This window comes from Amphibalanus amphitrite, unplaced genomic scaffold (assembly GCF_019059575.1).
Source record: "Amphibalanus amphitrite isolate SeventyFive unplaced genomic scaffold, NRLGWU_Aamphi_draft 000508F_arrow, whole genome shotgun sequence".
Classification (NCBI taxonomy): domain Eukaryota; kingdom Metazoa; phylum Arthropoda; class Thecostraca; order Balanomorpha; family Balanidae; genus Amphibalanus; species Amphibalanus amphitrite.
In genome coordinates this window covers 117,413-136,621 of record NW_024882002.1, presented here as the reverse complement: position 1 = coordinate 136,621, position 19,209 = coordinate 117,413, and the positions used below count along the sequence as shown (strand labels likewise).

The 19,209-nt window shown below is 50.8% G+C and overlaps 1 protein-coding gene across 1 annotated transcript in view; it reads right to left on the bottom strand.

Moving 5' to 3' along the window:
- Positions 1 to 19,209, bottom strand: part of LOC122392948 (obscurin-like) — an 87,820-nt gene that overhangs the window by 14,343 nt on the left and 54,268 nt on the right. The window contains exon 4 of the mRNA XM_043388330.1: positions 3,148 to 3,337. Coding sequence (XP_043244265.1) covers positions 3,148 to 3,337 — 190 coding nt within the window. The remainder of the gene's footprint in view (positions 1 to 3,147; positions 3,338 to 19,209) is intronic.

Genomic DNA, 19,209 nt, shown 5'->3' with positions numbered 1-19,209 from the left:
AGCTAGCAATAAAAGTAGTTATGCAAAGCTTTGTCGTCACATTCCACAGTCATGTGGCAAAAACAGTGACAGTGAGAGTGACACAGTGAAAAAAGTAGTTTCTAACAGTTGCGAAGTTGCGTCGCCGCGCGACCGAAGCAGCGGTGGCTGTACATATAGCGACTTTAGTCGGTGGCGGTTGGGTTGTGGTTCCGCGAGCATTACGACCTTCAAAATATTGTCATACATCACTGAAATAGCAGCGAATAGCCCCGCATAGCAGAATATAGTAGCTGATATAAATCAGCTTATTGCTGCGAGACCAGAAAACGGTAGGTACTAAACAGCCCACGCAGACATTTCGGAGGCGCAGCAGCGCTCCCAGGTCGAGACACGGCGGGACAATGAGGGGGGGGGGCGGTCCATCCGTCAGCAGCCGGCGCCCCGTGACCCGTGACCTATGGGGTGCAGTTCCGCTCCGGTCGACTCCAGCATTGCCCCCATGTGTCTGCATTGGCGTCAGCTCCCGCGCCGGCGGCTGGCTCCAAGTTTCACCCGGCATGAAATATGCCATCGAAGCTGGTGGGCATGGGTCTCGGCTGGCGTCTGGTGAGCCGGCCGGACCGGGTCTGTTACGGCTCTCTGGGCGGCTGTGGCGGCGAGATCAGCCGTCTCCGCCGTCTCCCAGGAGAGAAGCAGACCGTCCCGATGGACCGCTCACCACAGCTGGGGTGATATTCGGCACTCTGCGACGGTCGGAGACGCCGCGCCGCAGCTGTCGCGTCGCCACCAGTCGCGGCGGAGGCTGTGGTTTTCGGTCGCCGTCGGCTTTCTTTACGGCGCCGTCTCGGTGAAAATAGGCTTCTCCGTCCGTTCATCTAGCCGCGGATGGTGCTAGCGCTCGCCACTGTCTGCAGCCCGCGTCGATCCGCCCGTCCGGCATCCGGCTGCCGGCCGATCCCAGTCAGACGGCTCTCGGTTAGTTTGGGGAGGTAACGAGCTCTAGAACCCTAATTGGTCCGACTTTGGTGTCCCTCAGCGACAACTCGGCCTGATTGCCGCCTCCACCGCGCCGCCCCCCCCCCCCCCCTGCCGTCCCAGCACCTCAGAGCACCCGACGAGCATGCTACCGCCACCACAACACCACGGGTCTTCCGTGCCCGGCGGGCCAGTATAACAGCCCAGGCGTCCGCCACGTCGCCTGCCAATGAGCCTTCTCCAATCGGCATCTGAGCTGCGTTTTGTGACGGCCACCTCCCGCGGCAACAAAAAGTTATCGTCTCTGAGGCCTGGCTGGCTTGTGAGAAGTGACAGCGTCGAGTTTCAATGAGGATCGACAGCAGCTGGCGGCGGCAAAACACCCTGATGTCGACCGGCCGCCGCCGGCTTCCGACGGAGTTGTGTCGCGGCGGCATCGGTGGCCGCCTGCGGAGCTGCACTGATCGCAGCCTAATACACCTCGGGGACTACTGGTGCCGCCAGCACGGGCCGGGTTCATCAAACAGAAGCACGGCCAGCTGCGCAGTACTGGGTCTGTGGATGGGAGAGGGAGTGTGGTGGGTTTGATGGGGAGGTGGGGAGTGTGGTGGGTTTGATGGGAGAGGGGAGTGTGGTGGGTTTGATGGGAAGGGGATCTATGGGATGTGGAAGGTCAGTGCGACTGTGATGGATTTGCGATCCTATGGGACAATGATTGGACAATGCAATGGTGAGTTCATGGGGTGGTTCTGTGGTGCATCCATGGAAGTGGTGAGTAGAGTAGAGTTTGAGATCAATGGGGGAGGGGTTATGGTTCTATGTTCCAGCACGGCACGCTGACAAAAGAAGTGTCCTAATTGCAATACAAAATGATGCAAAAAGGTCAGGATTAGGTTATTTGTATGGTGCAATCACTTGAATGTTCTGAAGTCTATTCCATATGAAATGAATGACAGAAGTTTTCGGTCTAATATTTTCTAGGCACAGAGAACCGCAGGTCACTGCATAAACACACCTGCAATCTTTTTTCTTTGTTGCCGTCCAAGCGCCACAAGAAGAAATATTTCAAGACTCCCCGGCCCGGTTTACGATGCACCGGAGCTGTGAGATTGTCGTTAAACTGTTTATAGCTACTCAAGAATGAGACCGCATACCCCTAATATGGCGATGAAACGAGGAATGAGGAAGCTGAGTGCCTTTGCATGACCTTTCGTCGTCATTGCTCGTCACTGGAGCCACATTCTATGCCAAGAAGCTATAAGCAGCAAGTTTTGAGTTGCTAGACAAGAGTCAGAATCGTTAACTTCATGTCGTAAGCTCAGTTTGGTAGCAGTGTTTCCCATTTTATTCCACGGTAGGCTAAGCACTAAAAAGCCACCGTAGCTCAGCTACCATCTGCGGAAGTTATAAGGCACAGTGTAAAGACAATATTGCATGCCAGACTGAGGCAAAAGAGATATAAATGGAGAAAAAATCAAAACTAAATATATTGCACAACGGCCTCTGTTCCATGGCAGCAATAAAATGTATGCACTTGTCAGCGATGTCTGTAATCAACCATTGGCATGAGGTAGGTATCTAAAAATAAGTTGAGAAAGCTCTAAAACACATCTCCGTAAATCACGAGTACCTAAATGGGCACAATTACTTCTGATTGACGGGATGGATTGTTCTCTTTGTAATCGTGATCGAGGCAGATGCACGACAAATGTGGCACTAAATAAAACGAGAAGTGCATCTCAATCAATTATGATTGATGTCTTGACACTAAACAGCTTGATGTAAAACGTTGTTGTAGCGTTACAATGAGTAATGACCTGCTGTATGTGGGTGCTATCTCTGGCTACGACGTCACACTGACCTGCTGTAGGTGGGCGCCGTCTCTATGTTATGTTTATGACGTCACACTGACCTGCTGTAGGTGGGTGCCGTCTCTGGCTACGACGTCACACTGACCTGCTGTAGGTGGGCGCCGTCTCTATGTTATGTTTATGACGTCACACTGACCTGCTGTAGGTGGGTGCCGTCTCTGGCTACGACGTCACACTGACCTGCTGTAGGTGGGCGCCGTCTCTATGTTATGTTTATGACGTCACACTGACCTGCTGTATGTTAGTGCCGTCTCTGGTTATGACGTCACACTGACCTGCTGTAGGTGGGCGCCGTCTCTGGCTGTGACGTCACACTGACCTGCTGTAGGTGGGCGCCGTCTCTATCCGTATCCTCTGGCTGCCCGGCTGGTAGTAGTTTGAGGTCACCACCTTGTCGCGGTGGTACCAATAGATGGCGCTCGAGTCGTGACTCAACTGACATGTCAAATTGACGTCACTGCCCGACTTGACGTGCTGTTCCCGGTTGCCCACGATACGGGCGCGAGCGACTGAAACAGCAGGGAGCACACGCGTCATCAGCAAAGAGTTACGCCGTGGGGCATACAAAGAGTTCTTACGAGGCTTACAGGGGCGCAGAGATATCCTCTTGTGCTCCGACATGCCTCATAGGTTGATGTAAATCATTTTGCGTAGGTACTAGGTATGTGTCGTTAATGAGGCTCGGTTTCAATCACGGTTAGGCTTGTAAATTGTTACGTACACAACACATGGCTTGGACGCACTGTCAATCGAATGAGTGCCTAATTCGGAATTCTAACATCAAAAACAGTCAAATCCAATGACTAACGAGTTTTATGCTAACAACTGTTCGACGACGTCACAGTAATAATAAGACTCCGCTCGTCGTATTACACGGCGTGGAGCTCCTCGGAATCTAACGCTATTACTCGGTGCCGAAGCGATTGCAACCGATTGATTTTCTCAGTTCTCTAACCACGCCCATCGCCAGCAGCGCTGTGGTGGCATTCCGGTGTTTTGCGGCACAGCGTACAACTGCAGGCGTCGACTGCTAGCGACATCTAGGGAGAATGATGGAAAACAATGCGGGTCTGAGGCAGCACGGCTGCATTAGTGCGAAACCATTGATCGTGCTTTCCATTGACACTGCTTGGATTGGGATTTGATCAAAACATTGTGGAAACAAACTTCAACTTGTCACAAGGGGCGGGGCGTAAAATATCAATTTATTTTCGCCACGGTGATTTCTGAAACGGCGCATGGCATACGTAAGTATTGAGCATTTCTAGCTTGTCACATTTAAACTTCATGCTGACAAAGCTGAAAAATAAGCTAATCTTTTTAAGATATTAAGGTTTCAGTCACATCACGGATTTCATTTGCAGTGCTATGTATTTCAAAAATGTATAGCATTGCATTTTCAATGCAAACTGCATAGTGCACAGTTATGCTATAAGTCATACGTTCAGTTGCAATGAAATCTCTGGCAATTATTATAGTCCCATAAATTATTTGGCAAAATGGTTATATTTGATTGTGCTGTCAGTTTTATCTTTTCATAGCTTGTGCAATGTGCAAGCAGATCTTAGTAATGTCAGATAGCACTAAAACTTTCATAAATCTAGGCTTCGAGGTGCTATAAAGTTTAAATACTCCTTTAACCTTTCCATTGAAGGGTTTCGACGTAGCGCTTAAACAGTGCAGACCATAAAATTCACCACGCAATTAAACCCTTTAGTTGTTTGTTTTGTTCTGTTTTGCTTTTACCAACATCACTTGCTTACTCGTTGAGCTCTGCACGATGATCACGTCAAAATTCTAAATAACCCTTCAACACGCATAGAACCAGTGTATCTTGAATCCATTCCCTTTATAATGCCTTTTGTCTGATCGCATAAGCCCGTGACCTACAAACAAGGTGTTTTATATTCAATTAGCGCAGTCCGTGCCTGGCTCAACGATCATCTACGCGCAATAGCTGGCCTGTGGCCAATGAAGGTTCACATGACACCCTACCGAGTCGATACTTGCATGTTTACCGGCCATTCACGTGTCATTCGGGACGTGTCATTAGCCAAGGACCAGCAGAGCCTTGACCGAAATGAATGCTGGTGAGTGCACACTTCAGGGCTTCATTTGTTGCCTAGAAAAATGGAACAGAATCATTCAATTTAACAATAACACATAAGGCAACTTAATCGTTTCCCACTGGACTGGTTAAAATCTACCTCAACTCGTCAAAACCAAGCCAGGCTTTCCACCAATCCACCAAGGAAGTTTTCTGTGCATTTCAAACGAAACAGTCTCGCTCACCCTCAATGCGTTAAAATGCGTTGGCCTAAATCCGAAGCACACCATCCTATTTAATTAGCGCGTCTGCGCTGGTGTGCGGGTCGCGCGCGGCACCCGTGATCGTTCTGTCGGCGGCACACGCCGGGCCGCACTGACCCCGCTCCTCCGTGATGAATGTGCCGTGTCCCAGTGCCATAGGACATGTCGCCGGAGCCACGGTCAACCCGACCGGCACCGAAAATCCATACGGCATCGGCCGGCGCACCGGCGGCGACGGCAGCGGAGCCGACTGCAATGGTAGAGAGAGGGAGAGAGTAGAGAGGGCGAGGGAGGGAGGGAGGGAGGGAGATAGAAAGAGGGAGGGAGAGAGAGAGAGAGAGAGAGAGAGAGAGAGAGAGAGAGAGAGAGAGAGAGAGAGAGAGAGAGAGAGAGAGAGAGAGAGAGAGAGAGAGAGAGAGAGAGAGAGAGAGAGAGAGAGGATGAGAAGGAGATAGAGAGGTTAGAACAATAAAAAGGAAGGCGATTTTATTGGGTCAAGAACAGCAGCAGTTCCAAAGTTTCCCCTGAACAGAAAACTTTGAGGATGGAGCACGAATTTAAGAATTTATTGTGGAAGAAATGTGCTACGACATATGTGCGTTGTGAGTGTGTGTTGAGTAGTCATGTCTTCTGTTTAGTATCACTCACATTTTTAAATAAATATTCTTAGAACAAATTAAAGTTTTAATGCCGGCGCGCGTCGCGGGCTCAGTGTTTTACAACTCGGCTCGACGGCATCCCCGCAGCGCTCGCCGGCCGCAGCCTGGCGCGTAATAAAGCAGCCAGGACCCTAATCGGGGCACCGGAAAGTTATGCCTTGTTTGACGACTCGAGAGGCAGTAGCGGTGCCGGGTGCGGCGCGCAGCCCTGTCGGTGTGCGTCGGCCGCCGCTGTGACGTCGAATGGGCGGCCCGGCCCCACGCCATTCTGCGTGACCTGCACTGCGGGCTCTGGTCCAGTCGGGTCCAGGCCGGGCTAATGCAATTGGGCCGGCCCGCGACCGACCCGTCAAGCCTGGCTGGTGACGGTGGGTGGCAACTTAAGGCCCGGCTGGGATTGAGAACAGGGGGAGGTGAAGACCGGCAGAAAATGACTGAGTGCTTCATATGAAGAAGTGACGGCTGGAGCCACCATCTGGCTTTGTTTTAATAAGGGCTACATTTACTAATATCAGTAGTACGCAGAAAAGGAGCACTTTGATCCACATTATTACAAAATTGATAACCGTATAACGCTCAAAAGGCACTCAAGTTTGCGTTAACAATTGGCTTATAATTATAAGGAATTATCGTTTTTAAACGTTCTGTTTTGTACATTGCTACCAAAATTTCCTTAGTGATGTGATCATAGCTCTAGGAAAATAATCAGTCAAATGCATTTACGAAGCGAGCGTAGTTGGCCATATCACTGTTTCCGCTCTAAAAGCCTTTTCCGCTGTTCAAAAACGCGAGCTGCCATCCCGTCACACTTAATGCATCATGGTGAAACTTTTCCTCCGGTTATCTTTGAAATAAATAAAGAATTCGTGCCTGTCAAATCCAAATATAGAATCAGTTAAAAGCAAAGCATGCATCGCTCGATGTTTCATTGCTAAAATTTATCATGAAATGCACAACCGTTTGATCTAATGGCGGACTGTCTGATCTGATACCAAGTTAAGTTGTCGGAAGCTTTATTCAAAACTTTGAAGCTGAGTCGGGTAAAGGTCTTCCTCCGGCTCCAATGCAATGGTACTGATTTCGAATGACAGAGTCTATTCTCATTCCTCACATGGCAAAACTCAGCAGTTGCTGGCTATCAGCTCTATCGAAATGCACTGTAACAGAGCACAAAATCCTTTTCAAAGTACATCCTATCACATTATCTACTAGGATTATTAATACGAGCTAATTGACTTATCAAATAGAAAACGGTTTTTCAACTTTTCATGGAAATAATTGAGGTGTTTCCAACCCTCAAATACCAGTACTCAGTTCAGTAATACATTTTCAGGCCCTCACACCCTCACGCACGCACGGGTCAGTGCCCGCCGGGACCGGGACCCGAGCTGCCGCGAGCTCCCCGCACAATTCGCTGCATGTGGCGCTGAGTTACGGCCGGAGCCGTGGGCGGGCGGTCGGCGCTGTTCGTGATAGCCTGGAGTCCGGCGGCGGACCGGCGCGGCGGCGGACCGGCTCGGCTCGCGTGTGCTCCGTGTCGGACGGCGGTTGGGTGTGAGAACAGCCGGTAAAACGGCCCCGCGCTGGACCGGGTCACTGGCCAGCAGGCAGGAGGACGAGGGTGGGACTAGGGAGAGAATGGGACGGACATGGGGCGAGATGGGCTATAGGGACGGACCATGGACGAGAGTGGGACTAGGATGGGTTGCATAGACCGATCAGAGATGGTAAAGCGTTGGGGGCAAGCCAGAGATGATGTTGTACTAGGATGAACAGGAATTGGACTGGGGACGAGGATGGGCTTGGGACGGGTCACACCAATCCAGTGCATCTGTTGATTGTGAGTCGAAACGGGCAGAAGGGAGAATCGTGGTGCTCGAGAAAAAAAAAAACAGGCTTGAGGAATGAATAGTTCACACTGCAGAGAGAGGTTCTGTCGGTTTATTGATCCGAACGTAATAAAGTCTGTGCAGTTGGTTTGTTGTGGGGGTGGATGGAACACAAATATCTACTCCAGCAGCGTTTGTGAGCAGCACCACATGGCAAAGTCAGCCGAAGCCATTGAGTTTCAGACTCCGGCGGGAAATCACAGATGTGAATAGGAGGGCGTCTCCTGGGATGTGGCAGCCAGAACGAGTTGCGCGTCGTTGAATTCAGACAGAATTCAACCAGTACTGGATATCTGGCCATTGCTGATGGTTCAACTGCGTGAGATACATGGACCCAGACCAATCCATCCAGCAGCACGGACACAGAGAGACGGAGTGCATTAGTTTTGCAGGACACTCATTCTTATCACGAGTTAAATGTGTTCCCATGTGCCGCGCACTATACTTAGACTGACCTTTTGATAAGACAACTGTTGAATCAATGTGCTGCTTGGTTCCACCTATGTACAGTGTGTCTAAAAAGAATGTACCGTCGCCACTACGTGGCGCTGGTGTCGCGAGCCGGTAGTTGGCTGAATCCGCACCAGACCACACATTCCCAGGCGCTAGGTGACAGCTGCGCAGCGGTCGGTAGTAGCGTAAGCCCGAACCTTCGTGACACGACCCCGTGGGGGGGGGGGGAGGGAGGGGAGCGGGCGGGGCAGCGCGTGTAGGGAGGGGTGCTCCAGCAAGCTGGCAGTTGTCGCGGCCAAAGGTCAAGGGGTCACACACCAAGCGAACGGACGCTGATGTGGGTTCGTGGGGATCATGAACTTGTGTGTGGTAGGTGCGTCTTGCGATGCACGGGTGATACGCCAGGTCTAAGCCAAAGGATTCAGGGGAGAGCTGAAGAAAACACCTGGTCAACTAGCGCGAATAATAGTGCTGAAAAATGGAAAGTATGGGTCAATGCAAGCCTTCGTGACTATAAACAACTTTCTGAGGACGCAAAGGCCAGCATTGAATAACGATATCCGGATCGAAATTAGCAATGATATATTTAAATGCCGAACTAATAGCGCTACAAAACCCTCCTAGTAAATTGTCAAGTCGGATTATACCCACTTGAATTAAACTATCCTAAATAAAATTGTTAATTAACTTTCTAACACTGACGTTCTTTATCATGCGGTAAGTATGGGGTTAACCAAGATTCAGCATCTTCCGCGTTCAAACAATCACCTGTAAGGCTAGAACATTAATGGCCAGGTAAAGACATGGTCGGGATTTGATTAACCGGATTATAAGTCGATTTTTTAGTCGGGATTTGATAAGTCAGATTTTTTTACGCCAACCGCATTTTTAAGTCAAGTCAGGTCACTGATCTATGACGTCATCAATGAGCAGTCCTAAAATGAACTGTGTGAAACTGTCCTAAACTGTCCTCAACATTTTAGGACTGTGTGCACACTCCTAAAATGTTCAACTTCGCTACACCCTCAGTGCAGAGCTTTCATAGGGAGATGAAACTTACAGGATCTTATAGTATGATCGAGAGTCTCACAACTTGTATAAATGTATATCTCGGATTTTCTGAAGGGTCGCCTGAGATCAGGTCAGTCTCTCACCATTAAAAGTCAGGGGAATATGGAAATTGCTAGTTTGGTCCGGAAATGATATACAACTATCTCAAATTCTCAAGCACACGGAATCGCGATTTCATGCGCTCTTGCAAGGTCTGATGCTTTAATTTTGCTTTGTTGATCTTGCGTGACGTCATTTATCACGTAACCAAGGGTATCAGTTTTTCGTCAATAACTCCCGATCAACTAAAGCTACCGAGTCGATAAAGCCACTAATGGATATGAAAAGACCTGCCGAATCGATTGATATGCAACATGACCTCCTTTGACCAGGTTCGTGACCTGACGGGCTGTGACCTGACCTTGACCCGAGGTTAACACCTTAACCCACGAGCCGCTGGGGGGGTATAAAGTTGCCCCCCCTTTACGTTTTGTGAAATATCTCCGAAACCTGATGAGCTACGAACGTGAAACTTGGCATAGCTTCAAATGAATACCTAGGCAATGTTTGAGAAAAGTTTGGTGGTTGTAGCACCTAAGATGACGTCACAGTGACGCCATAAAGTTTTGCCGTTTTCCGATATGGACCGTTTCTGACGACGCTGAGCATGAAACTCAACTGTAAATGAACTAGACAGCACCTGCTGTCATCCTAAAACATCTAACTACACTTCCATCTAGCTTCTGACCAATAATCGGTCCTTTATATTCGGTCCCATATATCTGATGTATCGTGAGGAATATGAGAGTCGCAAATCTATAATTTCACATATGACGTCACTGTGACGCCATTTCAAATGGCATCAACACCAAATTTGGACACAACCTCAGCTAGGTATTCAGGAAGATGTGTGCAAAGTTTCGCTTCTCTATCTCTTCGCGTTGCGACGATATCGTCGCAGAAGTAAAGGGTGGGCAACTATATGCCCCCTCCCCCCAGCGGCCGGCGGGTGGCGCGGAGGACCAGCGGCCGCCGGGTTAACTCTCGACCATATTGGTGTTTTTCCAGCCGCAAACGTATAAGGGGGGGGGGGGGTCCGTTGGACCCTCCCTTGCCGTTTCGCCCCTGATCGAGCTAGAGCTTCGCGGAAAAAACGAGCGTGTTGGCCGTGACGAGAGGAAGTCGATGATACCCAATTTTAAGGTCCTAGGTCATCGGTTGACTTTCCAGGTCAGGTCAATGACCCAAAAGTCGGGAAAATCGGGCCTGTTAGAAAGTCGTAAAGCGTGGCTGCTATGGGGTTTTCGGGGTGCTGATCACGAATATCATGTTAGTTTTGATCACAGATGATGTCTTTATGCATTTAGGCCAGGTCGGGTCAGGTCAGGTCAGGTCAACCAGTAAGGGTATTCGTAGTAGGTGGCAACCGCCTCTGACAGCTTCGCAACATGTTACGAGGGCACCAAAACTACTTCGTAAATCATATGGCTGCTAAATTCGAATTCAGCTCCTAAAACTGGCCTAGAAACATGTAAAACTCGAAAAAGTGAACCGAGGTCATCAAAGGTCAATGACCTGACCTGACTTTCCGGTGACCTTGACACCCACCCTAATGCATGGAAGCAACATCATATCCCATGTTTGAACGCTTAAAACCACGAAAAGACTGCAAACGCGCCGCTAATGCGAGCCGACATACGCCGAATCGCGATTCCGGCCAAACATTGTCTCGAAAAGTAGGTCGCAGGTCAAAGGTCATTAAGGTCAGGGTCATGACAATTTCAGGGTGGGTGTAAAATTGATTAACGCGAGGGTAACGAAAGTTTTGTCGCGATCGGCCGCTTTTTACGCGAGTTATTCGCGAAAAACCGAGGGAGGGGGGTCCGTTCGACCCCCCCCCCCCTCTACAGGGTGTCTCAAAAGTTCGCTTACAGGTACCAGCCATGCTTTTTTGTCAATAATTCTGAATCAACATGAAATTAACAGTCGAAATTTTGCATGGACATTGGTAACAACCTTCCTCAAGCAGCTTCATTGTTTTCAAGCGCATTCGACCCTTCATGAGCACACAAAAAGGGTTCACCTCTGACCATGGATCAGGCATGAAAATGGAGGTCGCATACTCGGGTCGGCTGAGAAACTCTCTGCTTCACGAGTAATGGGAATGGTTAGGTCGGAAATGACACATGGCAAGGTGTCGGCGAGGATGAGTACAACATGATGGTCATCAAATAAAAACGGTGGCTAAAATTTTTGAAGGACAAAACCATGCGAGACTAACAGCGCTTTGAACGACCCTTGTACCGCAGCAGACTCGTGCTCCGGAAAGCAGCTGAAAATGCAGTCCTAACTATTGAAAACTGACTAGAAGCTAACAGACAGAGGTTACCCAGTTTCAAAAATTGCAGGTCATCATAAAATAAAGACAAAATATCATTTAAAATTGTTTATAATATCTATAACGCTAAATTTTGAGGGAAAATAATGCGAAAATCGTCAATGCCGAAGACAAGTGACCCTCCAAAAGTGTCAATGAATGTAAAGTTTTATCTAACGAAGTTTCAAGAGGCAGATCTGGAGCAAATAGCTTTCTTTTACACACAAAATCCGGACAAAACCGCACGATGGACAGGTTTTGGCCGTTTACAAAGCAGAACCTCTCCTGAGGAAAACACTCCGGAACCCAGCGAAGGTCTCGGCATTGGGAATGACGAGCGTTCGGGATTTGCAAATTTTGCAAAATGTGTCTAAGAAACAGATGGCCGACACATTCTGCTACGATATGCTGCGAAAAATTTCCCCTGGCACTTCCCATTTGTTCAGGAATGGGGTTGTTTTGAAAAGGAAAATGGTGCTTGGGAGGTCGGCGCCAGTCATTCATGAAGGAGTTAGCGCCAGAGAAGACCTACAAAATACTCACGGATGGTGTCGATGCAAGCTATCGGCTTTCAGGGAGAAGCGGATGTTGCCGGGGAGCTCGCCAAACCTAAATCCGACGCAGAAACTGCGGGGGATTCCCCTACAAGAGCTTGAAAGCTGGTAACCTTTTATCAGCCTCCGGCAGCTGACGGAGTGACGAAAATCGGTATGGGCAAATATTTTTGGAGATACAGCAAATGGTTTGGTTTCCAACCTTCCGAATCAGTTGTCAAAGCATGCATATTTGTCTAGTGTACACACGGACACCAAAACCTTAGATTTTTGGCCGGTTCTTATATGCTTTATTGACATGGGAAATGTGTAAGCGAACTTTTGAGACACCCTGTATACGGGCGAGGGTTAAGTTGATCTCACCCGAAGAAAAAGTATACCATTCGACACGCCTGAGCAAACACGATGCTGCTAAAATCGCGGATCTGCGATCATTTTTAGCGAAGTTATTTACCAAAAACCGAACCTGTGCCTTGGGCCACTTGACCTGACCTCCGAAGTCATCGGCTGACCCTGGTCCTTAAATCGGAGACCGATCGCTGCATTTTGTAACGACGCACACGATCGTTTCTTTCGTGAGGCTCTAGCTCAATTAGGGGCGAATCGGTGAAGGGGGTTGTTTCCTCACTTCCAACCCCCAACGTCCCTCGGTATTCAGAAAACCTGAATGTCCGGTGAGGGTTAAAACGTTTCTCCTGAACGAGGAAGAAATGTAAAAGTCAAAGCTCTATAGACGTCCTGTAAAAGTGGCCATAATGATAAATTCGTTAGAAATAAGATGCTTTTTAAACGACTTCCTCATATAAAATCGGGTGCTGGGACCAATCTTATAAACGCTTTAGAATGGACAGGGCGTCACTGGCTAAAGTTTGGGTGCAGAAAACGGCTATTACCTAAATGCAAAATGGTTTTCATGCATTTCAGTCAATTGTATATTGTCGGTCCCAGTGGCCGAGCTAAAAAAAAAAATCGGTAGGTAGTGTTTTGCATCTTTTACGCCCTAAGAAACTACACCATCTATCGAAGTGGGCGGGCTTATTTGAATGGGAGGGCGCATTATGCACGAATCGAGTGCTTTCGTTTATTTTGGACTGTATTTTACCACATCCACTGCTGGTATCACTATTGATATTATCTAATGCCGTGAATACGACAGCATTCCATTTATAAGATTGGGCCAATGGAGTCGCGCCCCGCGAGCTCGGTTTTCCGCTGGGCCGCTACAGGCCAGGGAGTCGGTCTTCGCCTGAGGGCAGGACAAAGGTCAGCGAGGGAGCGCGGGGTCAGCCAGGTATCGCCAAGTGCCGAGCGGATGCCCCTCCCTCCCCTCTCTTCCCCTCTTCTCCCCTCCCCACCTCGGTATAGATGGGGAGGGACCGAACTGCCAATGACATGCGAGCGGTCAAGGCCGCTCGCGCGGCAGCGACCCTGGCGGCCGGATGCCGCAACTGGGATTCAGCCAAGTTACCGATTCGCCTCCTGTGGGAGAGCCAAACCAGGGGACATACTTTTTAGATATACTGTACGGCACTTGAACAGTTTAATGTCCACTTGAATGGCCTTGAGGCTTACAGACGTCAGTTGTGGGCCTTAATGTTCGGTGTTTGAGCTGCAGACCATGAACCCTCACTACGCGAATTTCATTTCAAGATTCGTATGTTGGAAACTCAATTGCCTTGAAAAACTGTTGTGCTGCTTATTCATAAATACGTGTGTCGTTACACTGCAGTCCCCATTCATTGCTGTACCTCTGACAGTGTTGTGGCGCGATGGCGACTCGCGCGACATCTGTGTCAGCACGGCACGACACCTAGCGGTGGCGTTGCCGTACGGTTGTGCGTGTGCCGGCCAACCCCGAGTTCCGAGCGGGGGGCTGGCAGTTGTGTAATACACCGTGTGCTGAACGGACGGCTCTGCTGGGCGCACAGACTACCGACCCGAACAGGCAAAGACACTGCACGTGGCGACGAGAAGAAGAAACGGATTTTACGTGCCTGTTGGTGGAATGCAGGAAAGGCCACACAAGAGAAGAAATACCGGCGCCGGGAAATAATTGAGTTTTTGCGGTGTGCCATGTGGACAGGGCGGTGGTGAGGACGTGGCGAAACAGCTGATTGCGGGTCGGCTGGTGATCGGGAATCAGCTGACGAGTCAGCTGTTCGTGAGGTGAAACAGCTGATCTCGGGTCGACTGGTCAGAGCGGTCAGAGGAAATCAGCTGACCAGTCAGCTGTTTGTGTGGTTTGGCGGCCAAGGTCAGTGAAAGTTGTTTACAAGAGAGGAACGGAGAGCGGTCTGGCAAGGCGCCAAAAGTGAATTACAGAAGAACAGTGAGCAGAACATGGCTGGAATTGGATTGCCGGGTGTTAAGGAATATGTAGCAGGTGATGACTTTCAAAAGTGGGTCGGAAGTCTCGAAATATATCTCATAGCAGCAGACATATCGGGCCCAGAAAGGAAGAAGGCTGTCCTGTTGCACATGATGGGGCCAGATTATCAAAGCATTTTCGAGTCACTGCAGCCCGTGGTGATGCCAGGTGAGACTGATTGTTTCAAGGAGGCTGTACAACGATTTAAAAGCTATTTAGCTCCAGAGAAAAATGTGATCGCTGAGAGAATGACGTTTCACAAGATGACTATGAAGGTGGATGAGAAGTTTGAGCAGTATGTCAGCCGTCTCAAGATCCAAGGACGCAAATGTGGCTTCAGTGGCTCAGGATTAGATAGTGAAGTGCGTGACCGAGCTATCGCTGGATGTAAGCCCAGCCTACAAGAGAAGCTGCTTCATCAAGCGCTGGAGAAGGGTGACAACCTTTCTCTGCAGCAAGTTCTGACCATGGCAAGAGTGTGGGAGGAAACCAGACGTGTGACACAAGAAATGTCATCACAGCCAGAGGGTCATACTGTGAACATGTTGAAGAACATGAGCCACCAGGAAGAGCAGCATGTGCATATGATGCGGAGGACCAGGCCAGCCACTCACATTAAGGACAACAGAGGACAGGAGGACAAGCCCTGCACGGCCTGTCAGTTCCGTGGACACAGTGCTGGTGGTCCGCGGTGCCCAGCACGAGGGAAGAAGTGTGCAAAATGTGGTGGTATCGGCCATTTTGCTCGATGCTGCAAGACTAGGATGCCAAGACAGCAAAAGGGCGGCAGAGTTCATGCAGTCGAAGCAGGACAGACAGAGATGCACCTGAACCTGTGGGAAGTCAGTGACAAGCAGGACCTGCAGGAAAGGGGAAGCAAGGTGTCCGTGCTGGTCAATGGATGTGAGCTGCAGATGCTGATTGACACAGGATCCCCAGTGTCAATTGTGAGCCGGGACATGATAGTAGCTGGTCTCGACATCCGACCATCACAGCTGAAGCTGAAGTCCTTCACAGGTCACATGATTCCACTGGTCGGTGAAGCAGATGTGGAAGTCTCCACAGAGCAGGGAGTGCGAAGGAAGCTGTGCTTGGTGGTGGCTGACATGACTGGAAGGAGGGCCCTGATGGGAAGAGACTGGATTCAGACGTTGAAGGTGACAGTGCCAGGATGTGTTGGAGTCAACATGATGGAACAAGAGCCGCTGGAAGTGGTTCTGGAGAAACACAAGGAAGTGTTTGAAGAGGGACTGGGCTGTGTCAGCATCAAAGCTCATCTGACACTGAAGCCAGATGCAAGACCGGTGTTCCGGAAAGCGAGACAAGTCCCACATGCTCTGTTTCAGAAGGTGGACGCAGAGCTGGACAGGTGGCTGAGAGAAGGTGTGGCAGAGAAAGTGGACAGGAACCTCAACACAGGCTGGGGAACGCCGCTAGTCCCTGTGCCGAAGGCGGATGGAAGTGTCCGACTAGCTGCAGACTACAGGATCACAGTCAACCCGCAGCTGATGGTACAGAAGCACCCTCTGCCCACACCTGAAGAGCTGTTCGTGAGGATAAAAGGGAAGAGATTCTGCAAACTAGATCTAAAGGATGCATACCTGCAGATGAAGCTCGACGACGAGTCGAAGAACATGACGACTGTCACCACACACAAGGGACTTCTCCGCATGAACAGGCTACCGTTCGGGATAAGTTCCTGTGGCGACATCTTCCAGTCAGCCATGGACCGAATCTTGGAGGGGCTGGATGGATGTGTCAACTACTTGGATGACCTACTGGTGATGGGAGGCACAGAGGAGGAGATGTTGAAGTCGCTGGACCAGGTGCTGGCGAGACTGACCGAACATGGAGTGCGACTGAAGAGGAGTAAGTGCCAGTTCAACCTCAAGGAGGTGACGTATCTGGGATGGCGGATCTCAGGGACCGACCTGAAGCCAGTGCCGGAGAAGATCGAGGCTCTCCTGAAGATGCCAGAGCCCAAGGACGTCAGTGAACTGCGAACACTGCTCGGTAGTCTGAACTACTACCAGAGACTGATCCCGAACATGGCAACAACTCTGGCGCCTCTCCACAACCTGTTGAAGAAGGAGGTGAAGTGGAAGTGGAGCCGTGAATGCAAGAGAGCGGTGGAAGAGATCCAACGAGTGCTGTCCAGTGACAAAGTTTTGATGAGGTACGATCCCCAGATGCCCATCAAACTGATCACTGATGCCAGCTCAGTCGGAGTAGGCGCAGTACTGGTCCACGTCCTGTCTGACGGACTGGAGCGCCCGGTGTGCTACAGCTCAAGAACACTGACTACAACTGAGAAAAAGTACTCAGTGCTGGAAAAGGAAGCCCTGGCTGTTTCCTTTGGAATCAAGAAATTCCATCAGTACTTGTATGGACGTCGCTTCTGTTTGGTCACTGATAACAGAGCGCTGTCCATGATTCTCAACCCACACCGTGAGCTGCCGAGCCTGGCTGCGGCACGGATGCAGCGATATGCGCTACAGCTGGCCGCGCATTCTTATGAAGTCGAGCTGCGCAGAACAGATGCGATGGGAATCGCCGACACACTGTCGAGACTGCCTTTGAGCATCGTCACACAAGAGGAGGAAGAGGAATGGTGCCCCCAGGTACTGAACACGGAGAACGAGGGGCCCACGCTGCACACAAGAGAAGTGGAGGTGTACACTCGCCGGGACCCAGTACTCGGGAGAGTACTCCAGTACGTGCGCACCGGATGGCCGGGAACGGTGGATCCTACGCTGAAGCCGTTCCACCTGAGGCAGGACGAGTTGTCCACGGAGGGCGACTGCGTACTCTGGGGAGGAAGACTGGTGGTGCCGACCAAACTGAGGAACAGAGTGCTGCAAGAAGTACACTCAGGACACATGGGGAGCAGCAAAATGAAGCAGCTGGCCCGTCGACATGTGTGGTGGCCAGGTTTGGACCGTGAGCTGGAGAATCTGGCCAGCAGCTGTTCAGCCTGTACGGAGAAGAGAGCAGCGCCACCAAAGTCAACTCTGCACCCATGGGGGCAGACCTCAGGCCCCTGGGAGCGCATACATGTTGACTTCGCCGGTCCATTTCAGGGAACGATGCTGCTGATCGTATCAGACAGTTTCTCCAAATGGATCGAAGTGACGGCAATGAAGTCGACGACTGCAGAACGAACTGTCGAGGAGCTGAGGAAGCTGTTCGCCCGACACGGTCTGCCCATACAGATCGTAACAGACAACGGGACACAGTTCACGTCGGAGGAGTTTGCGACGTTCACTAAGAAAAACGGAATCAGGCACATCCGAGTAGCGCCGTTTCACCCAAGCAGCAATGGTGCAGCCGAAAAAGCCGTACAAACGGTCAAGAACGGTCTACGAGCCAATCAAGGAGAAGGAGGCAGTGTAGAGCAGCGACTGGCCCGGTTCCTGATGAATCACCGCTCTACACCAGTGGCTGCTACTGGCAAAACCCCAGCAGAGATGCTATACGGACGGAACATCCGGACTCGTCTCGACCTCCTCCGACCGGATGACAGAACGACAGCCAGAGGTGCTCAAGAAAAGATGATCGAAGATGCTGGTGGACGCCACCGCCTCTTCCAAGAAGGTCAAGAAGTGTGGGCGAGAAGCTACTCAGGCCCCAAGTGGAAACGAGGGAAGATACTAGCAAAGACAGGACCAGTATCGTACGAAGTAGACGTTGGCGTAGCCGTATGGAGCCGACACGCAGACCAGCTTATCCACGCTGGTGAGAAGACAGAGCACGAGAGAGAGGATCAGAGCCAAGAGAGAGGACGGGAGAAAGAGGACGGAAGGGAAGACCGCCCAGAAAGAAACCCAGACAAGAAACAAGAAGAGAGAGAACAAAGAAGAGATGATCATGAAGAACGTCAAGCTGAAAAACCCGAAGAAAGGGAAGAAAGAAAAGATGGGGGAGAAAGAACAGATCAGCAAGAAAGAGGGGAGATGAGACAAGAACAGAAAGATCAGAGAGGAAATGACCAGGGAAAACGGCAAGATAGAAGAGCAGACGGAGAGGAAGAAAGAAAAGAAGAGCAGGAAAGAAAACAAGACGGAGGTCAGAGAAGAGAAGCTGAACCGTTACGTCGATCGACCCGGGTGCGCCGACCCCCGGATCGCCTGGTGATGCAGATGTAAAGTCGGTGGGGGGTGGTGTTGTGGCGCGATGGCGACTCGCGCGACATCTGTGTCAGCACGGCACGACACCTAGCGGTGGCGTTGCCGTACGGTTGTGCGTGTGCCGGCCAACCCCGAGTTCCGAGCGGGGGGCTGGCAGTTGTGTAATACACCGTGTGCTGAACGGACGGCTCTGCTGGGCGCACAGACTACCGACCCGAACAGGCAAAGACACTGCAGACAGCAATGGCGTCGTGCCATGTCACAGAGACCAATATACGTCCCGCTCGGGTCGGGCGCTGTCAAATTTGGCTCGCCGGTGGCCAGAGTCCGGCTGTCCGCACTGATCATCTGGCCGTTATTGCTGATCATCTGGCCCGTTATTGCTCCATGAGCCGTTCAGATCCGACGGCCGTTTGACGGTCGCCGCGGCCGAATTCCGACGGCACCGTGCACCGTCCGACATGGTCGGCTGGGCGGCCGGTCCGGCGACACCACACAATGTGCTGCCCGGCGCGTGGGCTTTGTAATGCAGCCGCCCTAGCGGCGGCCCGATGGCTGCCATGGACCATTTCATGGAAAAGCTGTCAGCGTGCA